Genomic DNA, 18380 nt, shown 5'->3' with positions numbered 1-18380 from the left:
AGTTTTCCATTTATAATTTATTCCTAAGACCTTAAAATAAGTGGTTAATATTTCAAGGGAATTTATGAGATGGAGGGATTAACACAAAAAACATTAAAATATTAAAATCCAGGAAGGGGGTCTATATGGCACTTTAAGGGAATATTATACATAATGTAAATCAGTGTGATAATGGAAATTTCATCTGAAAAGATTTTTTTCCTTTGTATAGAATAAAAGTAAGTCCCAAATAAATATAAAATTATTTTAGTGTAAGAGTTACTTGTTTCTGGAACTATTATCCTTGTATGTTTAGATTTATAGGTATTTCTCTTTAAGTACATATAGCTTCCTCACTATTACAGTGTTAGGGTAATACGAATAACTCATATGCTGGTAATCAGCACAATCAGAAAATGGGATATTCAGGTCAGTTAAATAATATGCTTAATAGTATTATTTTATGGCATAACAGATATTATAAAATATACTCAGCTACCTTGCAAATAATATAGCATTATATAATTGGATGAGACCATAGAGATCAAATTAATGTTTCTTTGAAAACATGTTCTTTTTAAGTTTTACTTTCTGCTGGTTATCACTTCTTAATAATGCATATTATAAGAAATATAAGTACAGACCTGTCAACTAACTGGTATTATTTTAAAGGAGCTTCTAGTATAATTTACTCTGGCATATTCAGATTTTTTCACTTATAGCTTCATAAAGCTTGCATTTATGTTAAAATGAAACAAAACTCAAAGAATACTTAATTCATTGCCTGGAACACAGTGGCTGCTCAACAAATATTAGTCCCCTTCTCTTTTGATTTCTCTACAGATATATGTCCACCCAAACCAAATTCACAAATATTAGTATAGTACACAGTGTGTGTCAATACTGTTATATGTGCAGGTATTATTAGATAATCAAGGGATTTATAGAAGAGTAGGTTATTCTCCTTCGGGGAGGTTTCAATATAGTGGAGTGGAATAGAGAAATTCACAAATGACTATAGAGATATAGAGTAATGTAGGACCCCACGAAGACCCACCAGAGGTCACTCAGAGGAGGGATAAAGCTCGTTTAGTGGAGAGTGGCATTCAAAATTAACTGTTGAAAGATGAATAGAATTTCCATAGGCAGATATGAGGAGGAGAGAAGAATCCCAAGCATTACCAGCAATCATGAAGTCATCATGCTGCTATGAAGTCACCATGCATATCTCCCTGGGTGAGCTTGGGGTTTGGTCTGTAGACAATTGAAATGGGAACAGCAAGGGAGGAAGTCGAAATCTATATGGCCAAGAGCTTTAAATAGTATTGTCAGCTGGATGGGAATAGTAGTAAGCAGTAATGTCGGTCTGGATTATTAAATGGCAATGTGGAGATTTAAGAATTTAAAAGCAGATGAACAAGTGAATGGATTGAACTCTCTCTCGGAGGCGTCAGACGAACTATTGGAGGTAGGAGAGGTTGGAGGATGCAGAGTATGTTTCAGGCTGATGGTGCAGCAATCCAGGCAGAGGTCATGTGGCAAGGCTCTGAGCCAGGATGAGGGTAGAAAGGAAGGGCAGGAGGCAGATCTGCACAGGGTGGGGTTGGTCAAGATAAAGATGAGTCAACGACTGGGCTTCTGGTACTAAGAAAGGGCTGGCACACAGGGAAAGTGAAGGGCATTTGGGGAGAGCAGCTGTGATTCTGATGTTGCCTTCAAAGTTCTGGAGGAAATTGATTGAGGAGCCATGGCATAAATTGACAGGGTCACAAATAAAGTGGGGATAACCAATGTAGAAATATTTAAAAAAAAAAAAAAAAGCATCAGTCTTCCTGCTTTCCTCCTCCATTCAATTTTTCCAGCTAGCCAACATTTGCAGCTTGATGTAGGTTTCCCATTATTCTCTATGCTCACATAAACATGTACAAATATACAAGTCTATTTATGTGAACGTACAGAATGTTCTGCTATAAATATACTTATCTCTCTTCTCCTCCTCCACAGAATTGTGTGGCTTTTAGTGATGATCAGCATATAAAATAGATGATGTATTTTGACTCACCCAATGGGAGTGAGGCCCTGATTGCCCTGGAAGTAGGGAGAGACCAGGTGAAAGGACTGAGAACCCAGAGCCTGAAGCTTTTGAACAAAGATGGTTTCAGATAAGAATGTGGGAATGAGTGTCTCCACGTCTGGCTCAAGGTCAACATCAAGGCAGCTCCTCCCCACCATCCAGGGCTGGAGTACCACACCACAGAGATATGCCTCGTCTTTAAGAAATGGTACCTGCAGTTATTTAGTGTTCCTGGTGGTCTCCCTCCATCAGCAGGAGGATGGGTGTAGGGTCGATTTTGCTTCTGCTAAGAAGAGCTGCATGTAGGCCAAACAGAATCTCTGGTCTTCTTCCAGTCTCATCCTTCACGGTTCCCCTGTCCCTGCCAGCTTTATCCAGAGTTACTCATTTAACATGGCACTTGCTATGACATAAGAATTGGGACAGTCCCTGAGCTTTTTGTAACAAGATTTGAATATTCTCCTTTGCCATGCTCTGAAGTGTGCCTTTTGGTTCTGAGCTTGGAGGAACTCTGGGAGGTGGTGGTAGGGCATGTCAGGACTCTGAGAGGTTTTCTGTAGCTGTAAGGCAGCCATTCTTTGTATTTGGGGTCAGGAAACCCAGATCACCGGAACCCTGTGATGATGGCAGATTAGATCCTCATAGGCACACGGACAAACACCCTTCCTCACAGGCTTTAGAACTTGCCTCCTGTTGAAATCTAAATTTGTGGCAGCTGCTTAGCTAGCTTCCCAGGCTGAATTTACTGTTGGAAAGCAAAGACTTATTGAGGGAAAAATTCCTTTACCAGCTATACCGGATGATATAAAAATGAGATATATCAATATAGTTTGACTGCACAGCATCTCATCTATACACTATTGATAAATGTAGATGGAAAAATAGATATCTATAAAATTGCTATCACATGGCTAATGTTTCCATCTGTGCGTGTCTACATGTACTGTGGGCATTTATAGCCTATGCAGCCATGTCATATGTGGCCTGGATGGGATTTTCAGGGGTGAAAAGTGTTGCCAATCCAAGACAAAATTCCAGGATAAATTAAAGTTTATCTTTAATACCTTCATGTGCCCATTCAGCACCTTTCTCTACCTCTCCATCCCTCTGTCTACTTGGGCTGTAGAGTCTGCGTGGCTTTGACAACAGGGATGTGTTTTCATGGTTCCGAAAGTTGGGAATCCAGGATCTGGACAATCAAGCTCCTGGTGAGAACGTTTTTCCTGGCTTACAGACAGGTCCCCTCTCACTGTGTCTTCATGCGGCCTTTCTTTCTTTGTACCAGGGATTGAAACCAGTGGCCTTAACCACTGAGCAAAATATTCTATTTTGAGACAGGGTCTTGCTGAATGACTTAGGGCCTCATTAAGTTGCTGAGGCTGGCTTTGAACCTGCGATCCTCCTGCCTCAGGCTCCTGAGATGCTGGGATAACAAGCATATGCCACTGTGCCTGGCTACATGGACATTCTCTGAATGCCCTCTGTTGTCTCTTCCTAAAAGGACATCATTCCTATTGAATCAGGGCTACCCCCTTGTGACCTCATTTACCCCTAATTTCTTCCTTAGGACCCATCTTCCAATACAGTCACACTGAGGGTCAGGGCTTCAGTATATGAATTGGGGAGGGTAGATGAACACTTAGTCCTTAACACCTCTGTACGTTTACCGTCATCCACTTGTCCCTGTGTTGGCCCAAAGGACTGACTGAGGCTATTGGCTCCCTTCAGTTTTTGTTTGACATTTTCCCATAAAAGGTATAGCAGCTTAGCTGACTTGGAAAGAAGGCGCAAGCCCAGACTGAGGCAATGTTGAAGCAAACTGGGCATCCCACCCTCATCCACTCATTCACTCCACAATGACTTATTCTGAAGCAGGTGCTCTCTAGAGTTGCCAGGGACATGGCCGTGAAGATCCAGACAAAAGTCCTGCTCCCTGGTGTCCTGTTTCTGCTAGGTGCAGGGAAGTGGAGCTGAATAATAAGCTACCTAAATAAGAAGATAAAACGAAGTAGCATTTTAGAGGGTGATAATTGCTGTTGAGAAAAATATAGCAGGCTGAGGGGGAGGCAGGGTTCTGGGTGGGGGGTTACCATTTTAAGCATTGGGGGTGGGCTCGCTGAGAAAGGCACAGGAGAAATCAGCAGCTCTCTGGAGGAAGAGCATTTCTTGCCAAGGAACAGCAAGTGAGGAGGAGGGAGGTGGGAGGGTGTATGGGAGGCCAGAGGAGCTGGGGCAGGATGAGCGAGGGGCGCAGGAGTAGGGGAGGTGGGCGGCTGGGCTGAAGCAAGTCACCTGGAATGACTTGAGTCCTCAGAGTCTCACAAGCTTTTCCTCTCATTGTCCTTCCTTCCTTCTCTTGTCCCTGTTTATTCACCTTTCTTCCTCCCTTTACCACATTCATTTTTAAAAAATAATACATATTTTTCAATATCTTTATTTATTTATTTTTACGTGGTGCTGAGGATCCAACCCAGTGCAAGGCAAGGGCTCTACCACTGAGCCCCAGCCCCACTCCTTTCCCACATTCTTTTAATATAGTTTATTCGCTATTTCTCGCTTCAGTTTTTCCTAAATCAAATGTGTCAAAGGCTTATTGTTGTGTTCAAGGAATTGGCTCTTGGCTTTCCTCAGTGAGTTCGCTTGACCCACAAGCACAGTTTCAGAGCAAAAGTTGTAGAAACACTTAAATCTGAGGGATATTTCATATTCACTTTTCAGAAACTCCTTCAGAATATCTCTATGACTTCTAGACAGAGGAACTGAGAACATGACATTTGTATTAAAACGCAGCACAAGAACATAAGGTGGACAGCAGGGTTTTACTAAAACTAAATAGATTGGAGTCTGTTTTAAGCCAACTGCAATTTCAAGCTGCTTCTATGGTTTTGAACACACCCTTCCTCTTTCATATAATCCAAAATGCATGTGAAAAAGAGTATTTAAGTCAGATCCCTCCCTTTAACCTTTTATTTTTTTTTGTACTGGGGATTGAACTCAGGGGCACTTGACCACTGAGACACATCCCCAGCCCTATTTTGTATTTTATTTAGAGACAGGGTCTCACTGAGTTGCTTAGTGCCTTGTCATTTCTGCTTTGAGGTCAGCTTTGAACTCTAGATCCTCCTGCCTCAGCTCCCGAGCCGCTGGGATTACAGATGTGCACTACAGGTCTGGCTCCCTTTAACCTTTAAGTTAGTGATGTCTATAATGCAAATGGTGACTGGCATCTCACTCTGTAGGAGAAATGAGTGCAGCTGTGAAAATATTCATGTTGCAAACACTGGAATCCACTGGCGTGGGCCAAAATATCATAAAGTGTCTGTTTTTGAGATACTTTAATTTATCTCAGGTAAACCTAGTGATCTTCTTTGTTTTACAATTGTGTGCATAGGTGTGCACAGACACACACCCCATAAGGGTTGAGATGAGAATTTTTGCCTCAAAATAAAATTGAAGCTGGGTGCGGTAGTGGCACAACTGTAATCCCAGTAAGCTCCAGAGGTTGAGGCAAGAGGATCTTGAGTTCAAAGCCAGCCTCAGCAATTTAGCGAGCAACTCAATGAGACCCTGTCTCTCAATAAAATACAAAAAAGGGCTGGGGATGTGGCTCAGTGGTTAAACCACCCTGAGTTCAATCCCTAGTACCAAAAATAAATAAGTAAATAGATGGATAGATAAATACATAAAATAAAATTGAAACATAAAGCAAGTTTACTTGGACTACATACATATAAGAACTGACCATGCAGCTCTTCTTCTCTATGGTGTCCATCTGATGACTCTGTATGTAAATCCAGATAAGAATCCTACATTCTGGGTTCCCTTCCACTGGTTCTGAAATCTTGCCATTGTAGTCTCATGTTGTCTTGTTTTGGAAGAATTCTTCCTCCCTGTTTCTTTTCTTTTCTCTCTACTTATTTATGATTTATTCTGTTTTTAAAATGTATTTTTATTAGTGTGTCATAATTATGCATAGTAGTTCACTTTGACAAAATCAAACTTGCAAGGAGTTTGATTTCGAGCTCCCTCTTCCCTTCTCCTTCCTTTACTCATTTAAACTTCTTTTCTTCTACATACGTGTAAAAGTGAAATTCCCTTCAGAAGCCTTATATATGAATCAAGCCTGATTTTGTCAAATTCATTCAGTTTTATCCTCCCCTTTCTCTTTCTTCCTCCCTCTCCTTCTGCTCCACTGATCTACCTCCTATCTTTATGACATCTGATCCCCTCTCCAACCATCTTCTTTCCCTTATTTTGCTCTAGCTTCCATAAATGAGAGAAAACATTCATTCTTTGATTTTCTTAGTCTGGCTTATTTCACTTAGCATTTTCTCCATGTCACCATCTATTTACTGGCAAATCCCATCATTTCATTCTTCTTTATGGCTGAATAGAACTCCATTGTGTACATACACCACATTTTCTTAATCCACCTACCTACTAACAATCATCTGGATTGGTTCCAGAACTTGGCTAGTGTGAATTGGGCTCCTATAAACATTGAAGTGGATGTTATTGCTATTGTGTGCTGATTTTAGGTCTTTTGGATAAACACTGAGGAGTGGAACAGGTGGGTCATATGGTGATTCCATTCCTAGTTTTTTTTTGAGGAGTCTCCACACTGCTTTCCAGAGTAGTTGTACTAATTTGCAGTCCCACCAACAATGATAGGCTAGTTTGGTTCTCATGCACCTAAAATAAGAATTTCTGTAAGTGCCTGATAAAATATGAAGATAATCACCAAAATCAGATTTCAACTGAGTTCCCACTTAATGTGTCATATTCTCAGCAAGTAAAGACACCTGTCTGAAATGTCAACACAGTTTTTAAAAAAACCCTAAAAACTAAAAGAAGGGGAACCCAACTTAGTTACTTTCACAGGTAAGCAGTTTCTGTGCTGGGGTGAATTGCCATGGTAGAGTTTACTTATTTGTTCGTTCAGTGAAGGGTTGTGGTTGGAATCAGGGGTTTTGAAATCACAGTTTCTGGTTTCAGATTCAGCTTCTTCTCCACTTACTAGATAAGTGTGTCTTGTTTAATTGTTCCTCTCTTCTTTCTGTGTAGTTGGTTCTTAACTATTAATTCAGCACGGTTCCTACCTCACCAAGTTTCTATGAAGATTAAGTGAGATGATATTTATGATGCACAGAGCACAGTGTCTGACATATGGTCATTTGTACAATACATATTAGCTTATTAGTTTAAGTTAAATGTGCAAACGACCGTGTAAATCAATCTAGGCATCATAGAAAATGTAAGCATTGATTTATGATATGCTCTTCAGCCTCAAGAGAGACAAATTAAAAGATGACTGTGATGTAAAATGGAATGAAATTAGAGAAGAAGAGACAAAGTGGCAAAGTGCCAGGAGAGTGCAGGTGACAGAGGGATCACTTCTGCCAAAGAAGTTCCAAGAGAGGTGACAAGGAGGAAGTCATTTTTTGACTTTAGGGAAAAAAAAAGATAAAGAAGTAAGCACATTTTTTCAGTAGAAAAAAAGGAGGACAAGAGTGTGTGCAAGTCTAGGTTTGAATCCCCAGCACTTAAATAAATAAATAAATAAAAGAGGACGACATTCTAAGAAGAAAGAATGATGTGAACAAAGAGAAAGAGATGTGAAAATGTGGGTTGTGTTTGGTGAAGCCCACTCTCTTTGGGTTGGATCATGAAGAACATAAAGATGTTTTTTTTTTTTTTTTTTTTTTTTTTTTTTTTTTTTACTGTATATGACTAGAAATAGAGGTCAGGATCTGTATTTAAATTGGAAAGTAATAAGGAGCCTTTGGAGGTACATTGCTCATGACATCTATTATAAAAAAAATCATATTTAGAGTGCATAGAAAGTCAGTCCTGAGCTGTTTAGTGAAATACTATGAATTTCTATATATAACTGTGTTGGTCAGCTTTGCATTACTACAACAAAGTATCTGAGACCATTAGCTTATAAAAAGAAAATGTTTATTTAGCTCACAGTTTGGAGTTCAAATCCAAGGTTGGTTTTGGCCCACTGATTCGACTTCTGATGAAGATGGCAGATCATAATTGTAGGAACACATGTCAGAGTTATTGCTCACATCTAGAGGCAGGAAACAGAGAGAGATTTAGAGTCTGGGGTCCCCCAGTCTCCTTCAAGAACATGTTTTCAATGACCTAAGGATCTCCCAAAAGGCCCCAACTCTTAGAAGTTCACAAACCTCCAAATACTGCTGCTTTTATGACTAATCTTCTATATATGCCCTTTGGAGGATTCTCATCCAAGTTATAGCAATAACCAAACAATATTTAGTGAATTCAGATATATCATTGTGTTGTGTACCCATTTCAATCTACCTTTTTTGTATTCATCCATGTGTGCTATTTGCTACTTCTTGTTTTCCCCCTGAACAGGTGTGATCTCCATTCCTCTGTACATCCCTCACACACTGGATGGTTGGAATTTTGGAAATGAACTCTGTGTATTTTGGCTCATCATTGACCATCTTTTGTGTACAGCATCTGTGTATAACATTGTTCTCATCAGCTATGATCGATACCAGTCAGTCTCTAATGCTGTAAGTCAAAACGTTTAATTTATTTTTCTTAGAAATATAGATGAAAATTTTGGGTCTCTCAAATTATCTGGAGCTGGAATCTAGGAAATTGCCCCTAAATATGTGCTTCACCACTGAACTATACCCAAATCCCAACAAAAACATTTTTTAAGTCTAATAATTAAAGTCTAATATTTAAGTCTATTTTTATTGTTGTTGTTGAATAATCTGATCCTTTTGTTACAAAATTCTCAATGGCCCTTAGTCTATGTGGTCGAGGTAAGTCACTCCCCTATGAACTACTGAAATGGGAAGGCATCAAAGGAAGCACCAGGCTAGCTGTCTCAGTGTTGTACTATTTTCATGGATATATGAGAGGTTCACAGTAGGGTCCACTCCATTGACAAGTTGAGACCTGAATATTTTCTTGAGGAATTTGCTAGGCAATTAGAAAGAACCCCAGATTTTTGAATGAGATGAGAAAATTAGTTCTGAATGACCAAAAGGAGAAGCCAGGTTATACAGTGGAATTGGCCCAAAAGACCAAGTTCCAGTACCAGTGTAGGACCTATGCCAAGAAAGTCTGAACTTAGCCAAAATCTGGAATAGCCTCAATAAATTGGTAACTATTCTTAAGCAAGCTAAATTTCTTAGAAACAGAACAAAGGTGAACATCAGTTTGAAGAAGGCCTCAGAAATATGGGGCAGTAATTTGAAATCTTTGAGGCCTCAATGGGACATTTTCATTTCTCACTCTCAGGGGTCTAAATCCTTGGGCAACTATAGGTGACAGGGATTTTGCTAAGTGTTGGGATATAGAAGTGAATGAGCAGAGATCCTGTTTGGAAGATCATAATAATCTAAGTGCAGGCAGACCCAGAAGTACATGGGTTTAATACATGGTCTAAGTACTATGCTATGACCTTGAGAGAACAGTGATGGCTGCCCTCCAGGAAGACTCTGTGGCATATACACCTGGAGAGAAGGTATTAGATAAAGCAAAGGGCAAACTGCTGATCCAAGAGATTTCAAAATGATGAGGCTCAAGCAAGACAGGAATTTCTTTCTTGATCATAGACCCGTCCAGGAAAAGTGGAAGGCTGTGCTCCAGGACCCCAGTAACAGGATGGCTCTGTACCCTCTCCTCTAAGTCTGGGACCAGAAAAATTACTAGACAGGACCTGATAGTAAATACTTTCAGCTTTGAAGGACTATGTTCTTGGTTGGAACTACTCATCTTCACTGTTGTAGCACAGAACAGCCCTAGACAATAGGTAAAAAAAAAAAAATGTGCACAATTGTTTCCAATAAAACTTTATTTAGAAAAACAAGAGGTGGACCACAATTGTTCCACAGACAGCAGTTTGCTTACATCTGCTCTAGGTTATTATTCTGTGCAGAGTTAAAATTAGGCTGTTGTTGCTCTGGGTTCTATATAGGAAAGGGAAAGGACAGAAGTCCAAGACAACGGGATTTTCTTTAAAGTAAGTACTGCCGAATCGCTTTCTCATTTCCCCTCACATTTTATTGATGAAACTTAGTTACATGGTTCCACCTCTGTGCACAAGAATTTGGGGACTATGGTCTATAACTGTGCTACCATATGGCTAAGGGAAAGGGTAAAATGAATTTGAGAGGACAGCCAGCTATTTCCACAAATTGGTATTGGGTACTTAATTAGTGGCAGGGTTCATTGCAGTTTATATTGGTCAAACTATGGAGAAAGTATAGATCAGTTTGGATTAATAATTCAGATACCAATAATGTTGTATTTTCTAAGCTTCAGGACTTTACTCATTATTGAGTCATGAAATCAGTTCAATTGGTTGCTTATTTTTTTTAAGTAAAAAAAGGGGGAATAGAACAGAATATAAAATTAGGGTAGAAAATATCAGAATACCTTGTGCATCATAAAGGCAACTACTGTTCTATGAATATTCTTGTCTGTATTCTTGGTTATGATGCAAAATAGATTTCTTGCTTTAGAAATATATTTACTTTAAGTACTCTATGTACTTTAAATCAGAATCTTTCCCATTTGTACTTTTTAATTTTCTTTTCTTTATGGATTAATGTTTCTTTTTAGTCTTCATTGGATGTTCTTAGGACTTCTTTCACTGGTTGTCAAAGTTTTTGTGTCAACCCTTATGCTTGTGGGCAGAAGAGGGACAGATTGCCCATGCAGAAAAAGTGCTTAGAGATTTCAGAGAGAAGAGAAATGATACCAGAGAGAAAGTGGATGTGTGTGTGTGTGTGTGTGTGTGTGTGTGTGTGTGTGTGTGTGTTTTCTCTGAGACTTACCCTGAGGACATACCTGGCAGTGCCTTGATCCCTGTCCCTAGTATGTAGCACAGAGGTGAGTGTATAACAGTCTCCAGGAGTGAATGCACGGAGGCACTATGCTAATGAAACCAGAAGGAAGACTTCTAGGACTCCTGTAAGTTCACGGAAGTGGTGGTGGGAAGCTGAGCTCTGACTCTAGAACAAGTGATGTGATAGGCAATGGGTGGGCTTGGCTTGAGAAATGGAAATATGACAATGATTTGGCAGCACAATATTACAGTACTCAGAATCTTCTAAAAGGATAGATTCCATGTAGCTGGAAACAACAGGAATTTATTCTTTCACCTTGAAAGGAGGGGGACAACAGAACTGTCCTCTCTCAGAAGGCTCTAGAGAACCTGTTCAATTCTTTTTCCTAGCTTCTGATGTTGCCAGAAATCCTTGGCTTATAGATTCTCCACCCCAATCTATGCCTCTGTTGTCACCTGGTTTTCTCCCTGAGTGTCTGTGTCTCTGTTTCCTCTTCTTTTTTTAAAAAAAAATTTATTATTTTTATTTGTTCTAATTATTTTTATACATGATAGCAGAATGCATTTTGATTTATTATACACAAATGGAGCACAACTTTTTGTTTCTCTGGTTGTACACAATGTAGAGTCACACCATTAGTGCAATCATACATGTGCCCAGGGTAATGATGCCCATCTCATTCCACCATATTTCCTACCCCCATGACCTCTCCCCTCCCCTCCCTCCTCTTTGTCCAATCCAAAGTTCCTCTCTTCTTATCATGTCTTTCCCCCCTCTATTATGGATCAGCATTTACTTATCAGAGAGAAAATTTGGCCTTTTTTTGTGGGGGGGTTGGCTTACTTAGTATAATATTCTCCAACTCCATCCATAATACCTGCAAATGCCATAATTTTATTCTCTTTTAATGCTGAGTAATATTCCATTGTGTATATACCACAGTTTCTTTATCTAGTCATCTATTGAAGTGCATGTAGGTTGGTTCCACAGTTTAGCTATTGTGAATTGTGCTGCTATAAACACTGATATGCAGTGTCACTATAGTATGCCAGTTTTAAGTCCTTTGGGTATAAACCGAGAAGTGGGATAGCTGGGTCAAATGGTGGTTCCATTCCAAGTTTTCTAAGGAATCTCTATACTGCTTTCCAGAGTGGTTGCACCAATTTGCATTGCTCCCAGTGATGTATGAGTGTAACTTTTCTCCTACATCCTTGCCAACATTTAATGTTGCTTGTATTCTTTTTTTAAAAAAAATTTTTACTTGTAGTTGGACATAATACTTTTATTTTTATTTATTTATTTTGATGTGGTGCTGAGGCTCAAACCCGGTGCCTCACACATGCTAGGCGAGCGCTCTACCACTGAGCCACAACCCCAGCTGTTTGTATTCTTGATAACTGCCTTTCTGACTGGAATGAGATAAAAATCTTAGAGTAATTTTGATTTGCATTTTTCTAATTAGTGGAGTTGTTGATCAATTGTATATCTTCTGAGAAGTGTCTGTTCAGTTCCTTAGCCCATTTATTGATTGGGTTATTTCTGTTTTTGGTGCTAAGTTTTTTTGAGTTCTTTATATATCCTGGAGATTAGTGCTGTATCTGATCTGCATGTAGTAAAGATGTTCTCCCAATCTGTGGACTCTCTCTTCATATTATTGATTGTTTCCTTGGCTGAGAAAAAACTTTTTAGTGTAAATCCATCTTATTTATTGATTCTTGATTTTATTTTTTGTGCTTTTGGAGTCTGGTTAAGGAAGTCAGGACCTGATCCAACATGATGGAGATTTGGACCTACTTTTTCTTCCATTAGATGCAGGATCTCTGGTCTATTTCCCTTTGTGAGGGTGCCAGTCATATAAGATTAAGGTGAACCCTAATCCAGTAATTTTGGATTAAAGTGAATCCTAATCCAATACAACCTCATTTTTTATTACATCTATAAATATTAATTTCCAAATAAGGCCACATTCACAAGTACTGGTGGTTAGGACTTCAATATATCTTTTGGGGGGGACACAATTCAACTCATAACAGGCACTTAGACTGTCTGTAATCTCATCTCATTTTTAACACCAGTATGTCCTAGTGTGCTTTTCTGCCTCACAAAATAAATCCAACAGACAGAAATTTGGGTATTTTATTGGAGCAATGAGTGAGAACTTGGGCATCAATGGATTTTAGGAGACCACCCCATCTGGTTGTTTGGATTCAAGCAATCCTTGAGCTGCCTATCTGTCCAAAATGCTCCCTCAAGATGAAAGGATTGGAATTCTCTTCTCAAATCTCTTGGAATTCTCTTCTCATTATCTCAATTGACCTTATGCATAATGAAAGATCACTTTCCAGCATATTGTATTATATCATCACAAAGGCAGAACAGAGTAATTAAAAAACTAAATGCAGTTTTATGACCATCTGGGTATTGTTACCATCTTCATAGTCATTAGATTTAGTGCAAGAGATGTATTAATTAGTGGCATAAAGAAGCAGAAGGCATCTGTGGTCATCATGGTTCTGGTTAGCATCTTAGAATATCCTCAGAAATGCCAGTAGTTTGGTGGGATGAGAAAAACCACTTCCCCACAGTTGAAAAATATTTATTATTTTTTAAAATTACTAACCAGTTTTCTCTTACCTCCAGCCATTGGTCATCTCTTCTTAGCAGGTACATCAACAAAGAAACACAGTGCTAGAAGTGTTATACCCCTTAAAAATAGGACAAACACTGTAGGCTAGCTTTTAAAACTCATGAGAAAATAGTACACAAGAGATAGTGAGGGCTGGGGTTTTGGCTCAGTTGGTAGAGCGCTTGCCTAGCATGTGTGAGGCACAAGGGTTCGATTCTCACCACCATATATAATTAAATAAACAAAGATCAATCAACAACTAAAAAAAAAAAAAACTAAAAAAAAAAAAAACAGAGACAGTGAAAGGCAGGCACCTATTTCCTGAGTAAATCATTTCCTTTCTTGAAAGGGAGGAAAGTGGAGACATATGGAATGTTTGAACTGGAAGGAAACTTATAGACCTAAAAGAGGTTCAGAAAGTTTGCCTGTTCTAAATGCCCTTACAAAATTCTTGATCCAGATGTTTATACCTCGTATAGAATGGTGGGCCTTAGATATCCTTTGACATAGAAGATATTCTTAATGATTTCAGGTCTGACACAAGGATCCTGTGATCCCAGGTCAGCCATCACTTACAGAAGCTTTTTCCCCTGTAGAGGCCTGTCTTTGTCACCCAGTGGAGCTAGAACATTGTCTACCCTTAAAACCAGCAGTGGCACTTGCCACAGTCATTTCTGTCAGTGGCTGGCCATCCCAGCGTTGGCATTGTGATCTGTCTGATGGAAACGCTGTGGACGGAGTGATTTGGTAATTCTCAGTAACACTGCAGTATTTCCCAACAGCAGATGTAAACATCTTTGGGTGTGTGCTTATCTTCTTGGGAGTGATGTAAGAGTCCTTCTTTCTGTTCTTGACGCCACCTTCAGGCCCCAGAATGAACTGCAGAGTAGAGTCTTTCTGAAAAGTGGAATCCGATAAGGTATGATTTTTGAACTTTGGGACCATGGTGAGAAATGTGTTTTAGGTTGGTGATGTAGTACATGCATTTCTCTCCCTATGTGTATCTGTATTCCCAAAGGTATATTACTTTGGTTGAAAAAACATCATCAAACAATAACTCTGCGTGATGCATTGTGACATTGACTCTTCTATTTGCATTAAAAAGAATGCCTGCCCTGTTCCAGCCTGCAGGTTGAGAAATAATGTGATCAGGTGTACTTTATTTCAGTTTAACATTCAGATGAATGTCTATTGGTGGAAATATCTGTTTTCTAATTTTAGATATTAACCTTGACATTTTCTTTGGTGTCAGAGGTTTAACCTTGAAGTTTATAATTTTCCCCTTGACAATCCTTAAGAAAATCCACACTGTGGCTCAGGTTCCACTCAAATAGAACTCTGTGTCCTGGCACATGTCACAATACCCATGTTATATATTATGTCTCAACCTCTTGCACATCCCTGAAACAGAATTCTGAGAGCCTGTGAGATGCTTTGTGCATCAACAGATGTTCATGACATTGAAACAAACTTATTTGGTCTCTTGTAGGTGTCTTATAGAGCTCAACATACTGGGATCTTGAAGATTGTCACTCAGATGGTGGCCATTTGGGTGCTGGCCTTCTTGGTAAATGGGCCAACGATTCTGGTTTCAGAGTCTTGGAAGAATAATACTTGGAATAATAATAATAATAAGGAATGTGAACCTGGATTTTTTTTGAAATGGTATATGCCCCTTATTACGTCGTTCTTGGAATTCCTGGTCCCAGTCATCTTAGTTGCTTATTTCAATGTGCATATTTACTGGAGCCTTTGGAAGCGGGGTAATCTTGGTAGATGCCTCAGCCATCCTGGACTCACCTCTGACTCCTCCAGAGAGTTCGGACACTCATCCAGACATGGACTGTTTTCAAGGACATCTCTTCCTGCAGGGAAGGACGCAACATCATCCTGTGGTTCAGAGAGACAAGGAAGAAACAACAGTCTCTTGTTTTCCTTCAGAACCTACGTGAATAGCAATACAATCACTTCTAAAACTAGTTCCCTCTCCAAATCGGATTCTATAGCTCTTCACCAAAGAGAACACATGGAACTGCTCAGAGCTAAAAAATTAGCCAAGTCGCTGGCTATTCTCTTGGGTGTTTTTGCCATTTGCTGGGCTCCATATTCTCTGTCCACAGTTGTTCTTTCAGTTTACAAACCAGAGCAGCGTTCGAAATCGGATTGGTACAGAATTGCATTTTGGCTGCAGTGGTTCAACTCCTTTGTCAATCCCTTTTTGTATCCATTATGTCACAGGCGTTTTCAGAAGGCTTTCTTAAAAATATTTTGTATGAAAAAGCAAGGGATACCATCACACAATCGGTCAACATCCTCTTGATGATAATGTTCTCACTTCTGTAAATTTTAGTCTTCATCTCACCAAGGTGAATTTCATCTTGCCCATTCCACTCTACCAAAAAAAAAAAAGTCCATAAAACCATAACAATTGAAAACTTAAAAAAAAAAATCTGCACTTGGACGCCAATGGAACATTATCCCAGTAAATAACAGTCTAATGATGAATCGATAACATATTTTTGTAAACTCATAGCCACAAAGTACTATTTTTCTTAGTCATCACCTCTTCCTTGTTTTGTAGATCTTGATACAACCTTGATTGTGAAAGTCCAGAGTCTCTCTTCTCTTTTTAGGTACAATGTTTGCTACAGTCATAAGTTAATTTCACCTTTTTATTTGATAGCAATACAAATGTGTCCAGTTTTGAAAATCATTCCCTGAAGTATGCAATAGAGCCAGGAGCCTCAATTAGGGATAGGGAGCTCTGTGATCATCAGTGGGAAGGTGTGTTTGGGTTTGAGTTGGCAAGAACAGGGGAGTTGCAGTGAACCCAGGTGAGCTCGTGTGTCTCTCCAGAGTTTATGTCCCTGATCCCAGTAAGGAAGGAGGTGTGGTGTGGTAGAAGAGAGCCCTGGCAATCACAGAAGAGGAGGAGAGATAGAGAAGAGCTTGTCCTATTCCTTCCTGCCCTCTTCTTCCAACTTCCATACAAGCTACAACTCTTTGGGTGGAAATACCAGAAAAAGAGGACAGGTAAGAGGTGGTGAGAGGACCACAGGACCACTGACCTGGCAGATGTCAATGGTTATTTCTCAAATACTGTTGTATCTATTTAATGTCTTTTACTCAATTTGCCCAATCTTTTATATTGCAGCGCTCAGTGTTATTCCTTTATAATGTAGTTGTCACAGGTTATACTTTACCGATAATTCACCATGTATTAGTTTGGTGATGTTTTTGTCCTTTGTTCACTTTTAAATGTTTTCTATTCCTCAATGTCATAAAATTTTATTTTTCTCCGAGTTAATTTCATCTCTCCTAAAGTTTTCTTTTTTTAAAGTATTCCTTCTACAATTTCTCAGACTTTTCATACAGTTTAATAATTTTTAGATTTCTTGGCCTTCTTAAGTCTGGTTGATTTTGAACACTAAATTACAAAAAAAAAAATCTGTTAAGTGCATGGATTAGAAATGTACATGTTTTTTTTTATATACACTTATGCTTTAATTCCATAAGAGAGACATGTTTTACGTTTAATAGCAGTTTGAAAAATTGAGAAGTAAGTTTTTATAAATGTATAAATATGTAAAGTTGTTATGCCTCAGCTGTTGGCTTTAACATTTATAAATCAGTAGTTATAGAGCTCATATGATCACTGGAGGCTTGACTGTGCACAGAATCAAGTGGTCCTAGGAAAACTTTTCCCAATTAAACCTCAAGAGAAGCATGCCTAAATATTCATACATGTTTTCTAAATTATATATAAAACATAATATATTTCATATATATTTCATTCAGTGTAAGATGCTGTCAATGTAAAATAAGTTATTTTATTTACCACCATAAAATGGAAATGCTACAAACTGCTTATGATGCAGTATTTTAAAAAAATCACATTCATAGACTCATTCTGATTTCAGAGTTGAGAAATGAACAATATGTATCTTAGACATGCCGAAATATGATATATACATGACAAATGAACTGAATAGGCTACTACTCTATGAGAGTTTGAAAAATGAATACTTTAGATGGCCCATGAATGTATTCATCAAACAAATGTTATTGAGGCCTTAACAGGTATTAGCTAGTTATGATAAAGATGCCGGTGAACCTTGCCAATAAGATTTAGATTCCCCAGGAACAGGAATTTTACTCAAGGGTTCTCTTACTAACCCAGCTGGGTGTGCCACAGAACCTCAGCTGATACTTAGTGATATTTGCTAGATATTTACCTTCCGATGAACACAATTTTGACCCCTTCCTGCATCCCCACTTTTGAGTTGTGACTTTCCAGACCCTCCCATCCAGAGTGACTTGCTTTGGCCAATAGATTTCTGCCAATAGGCAGGAAAATAACATCCTGCTTGAGCCTAGGCTTGAAGAGGCCTGTGCACATCTGTTCTGTCTCTTGGGAGTTACCCAGCTGCCAGTCTGCTGCAGGATGAGGGACCACGTGGAGCAGAATCAAGCTGCCATGGCTGAAGTGGACTTAGACTGGCAGCCTCCAGCTGACTCAGCAGCTGCCTGGTGAGGAAGAGGCAAAATGAGTTCTGCTGAAAGCTCCTAGCATGGCCCAGACCGGAGGAACCACACAGCTGACCCAGTGATGCCTGAACAATTAAGTTTTCATCCTGGGAGTGTTCATTGTTTGACTGACATGTCAAGCACCTACCCTACTGTGTATTAAACATACCCTCCAAAAGTGAGTAGAAGAAAGAAGTAGACATTGATATTGTCTATTCTAGTGTGAGAGCTTGGACACAAGACATAAACATTATTATGCAAGAGAACAGTCTTTTTTTCAAAAGGTCATGGCTTCTTCTCTACAGGAACATATTCATTGCAAAATGATTTA

The 18380-nt window shown here is 39.1% G+C and overlaps 1 protein-coding gene across 1 annotated transcript; it reads left to right on the top strand.

Annotated features, from left to right (window-relative positions):
* Positions 1-1363: 1363 nt before the first annotated feature.
* Positions 1364-16824, top strand: LOC101965352 (histamine H4 receptor). The gene is made up of 4 exons (XM_005329046.4): positions 1364-1447; positions 3180-3261; positions 8441-8604; positions 15012-16824. Exons 1-4 carry the CDS (start codon positions 1364-1366, stop codon positions 15840-15842), a joined length of 1161 nt encoding a protein of 386 aa, XP_005329103.3. The 3' UTR covers positions 15843-16824.
* Positions 16825-18380: the final 1556 nt, after the last annotated feature.

Source organism: Ictidomys tridecemlineatus, chromosome 13, assembly GCF_052094955.1.
Source record: "Ictidomys tridecemlineatus isolate mIctTri1 chromosome 13, mIctTri1.hap1, whole genome shotgun sequence".
Lineage (NCBI taxonomy): Eukaryota > Metazoa > Chordata > Mammalia > Rodentia > Sciuridae > Ictidomys > Ictidomys tridecemlineatus.
Note: the sequence above shows the minus strand (reverse complement) of the source record. Positions and strands in the feature narration are given on the sequence as shown.

Bases quoted from the DNA above. Each gene is read 5' to 3' on its own strand.
- LOC101965352 (XM_005329046.4), top strand. From the start codon at position 1,364: ATGTGGAGATTTAAGAATTTAAAAGCAGATGAACAAGTGAATGGATTG. The intron at 1,448-3,179 runs GTAGGAGAGGTT...CTTGGGCTGTAG, and splicing joins CGTCAGACGAACTATTGGAG to AGTCTGCGTGGCTTTGACAA. The intron at 3,262-8,440 runs GTGAGAACGTTT...CCCCCTGAACAG, and splicing joins TCTGGACAATCAAGCTCCTG to GTGTGATCTCCATTCCTCTG.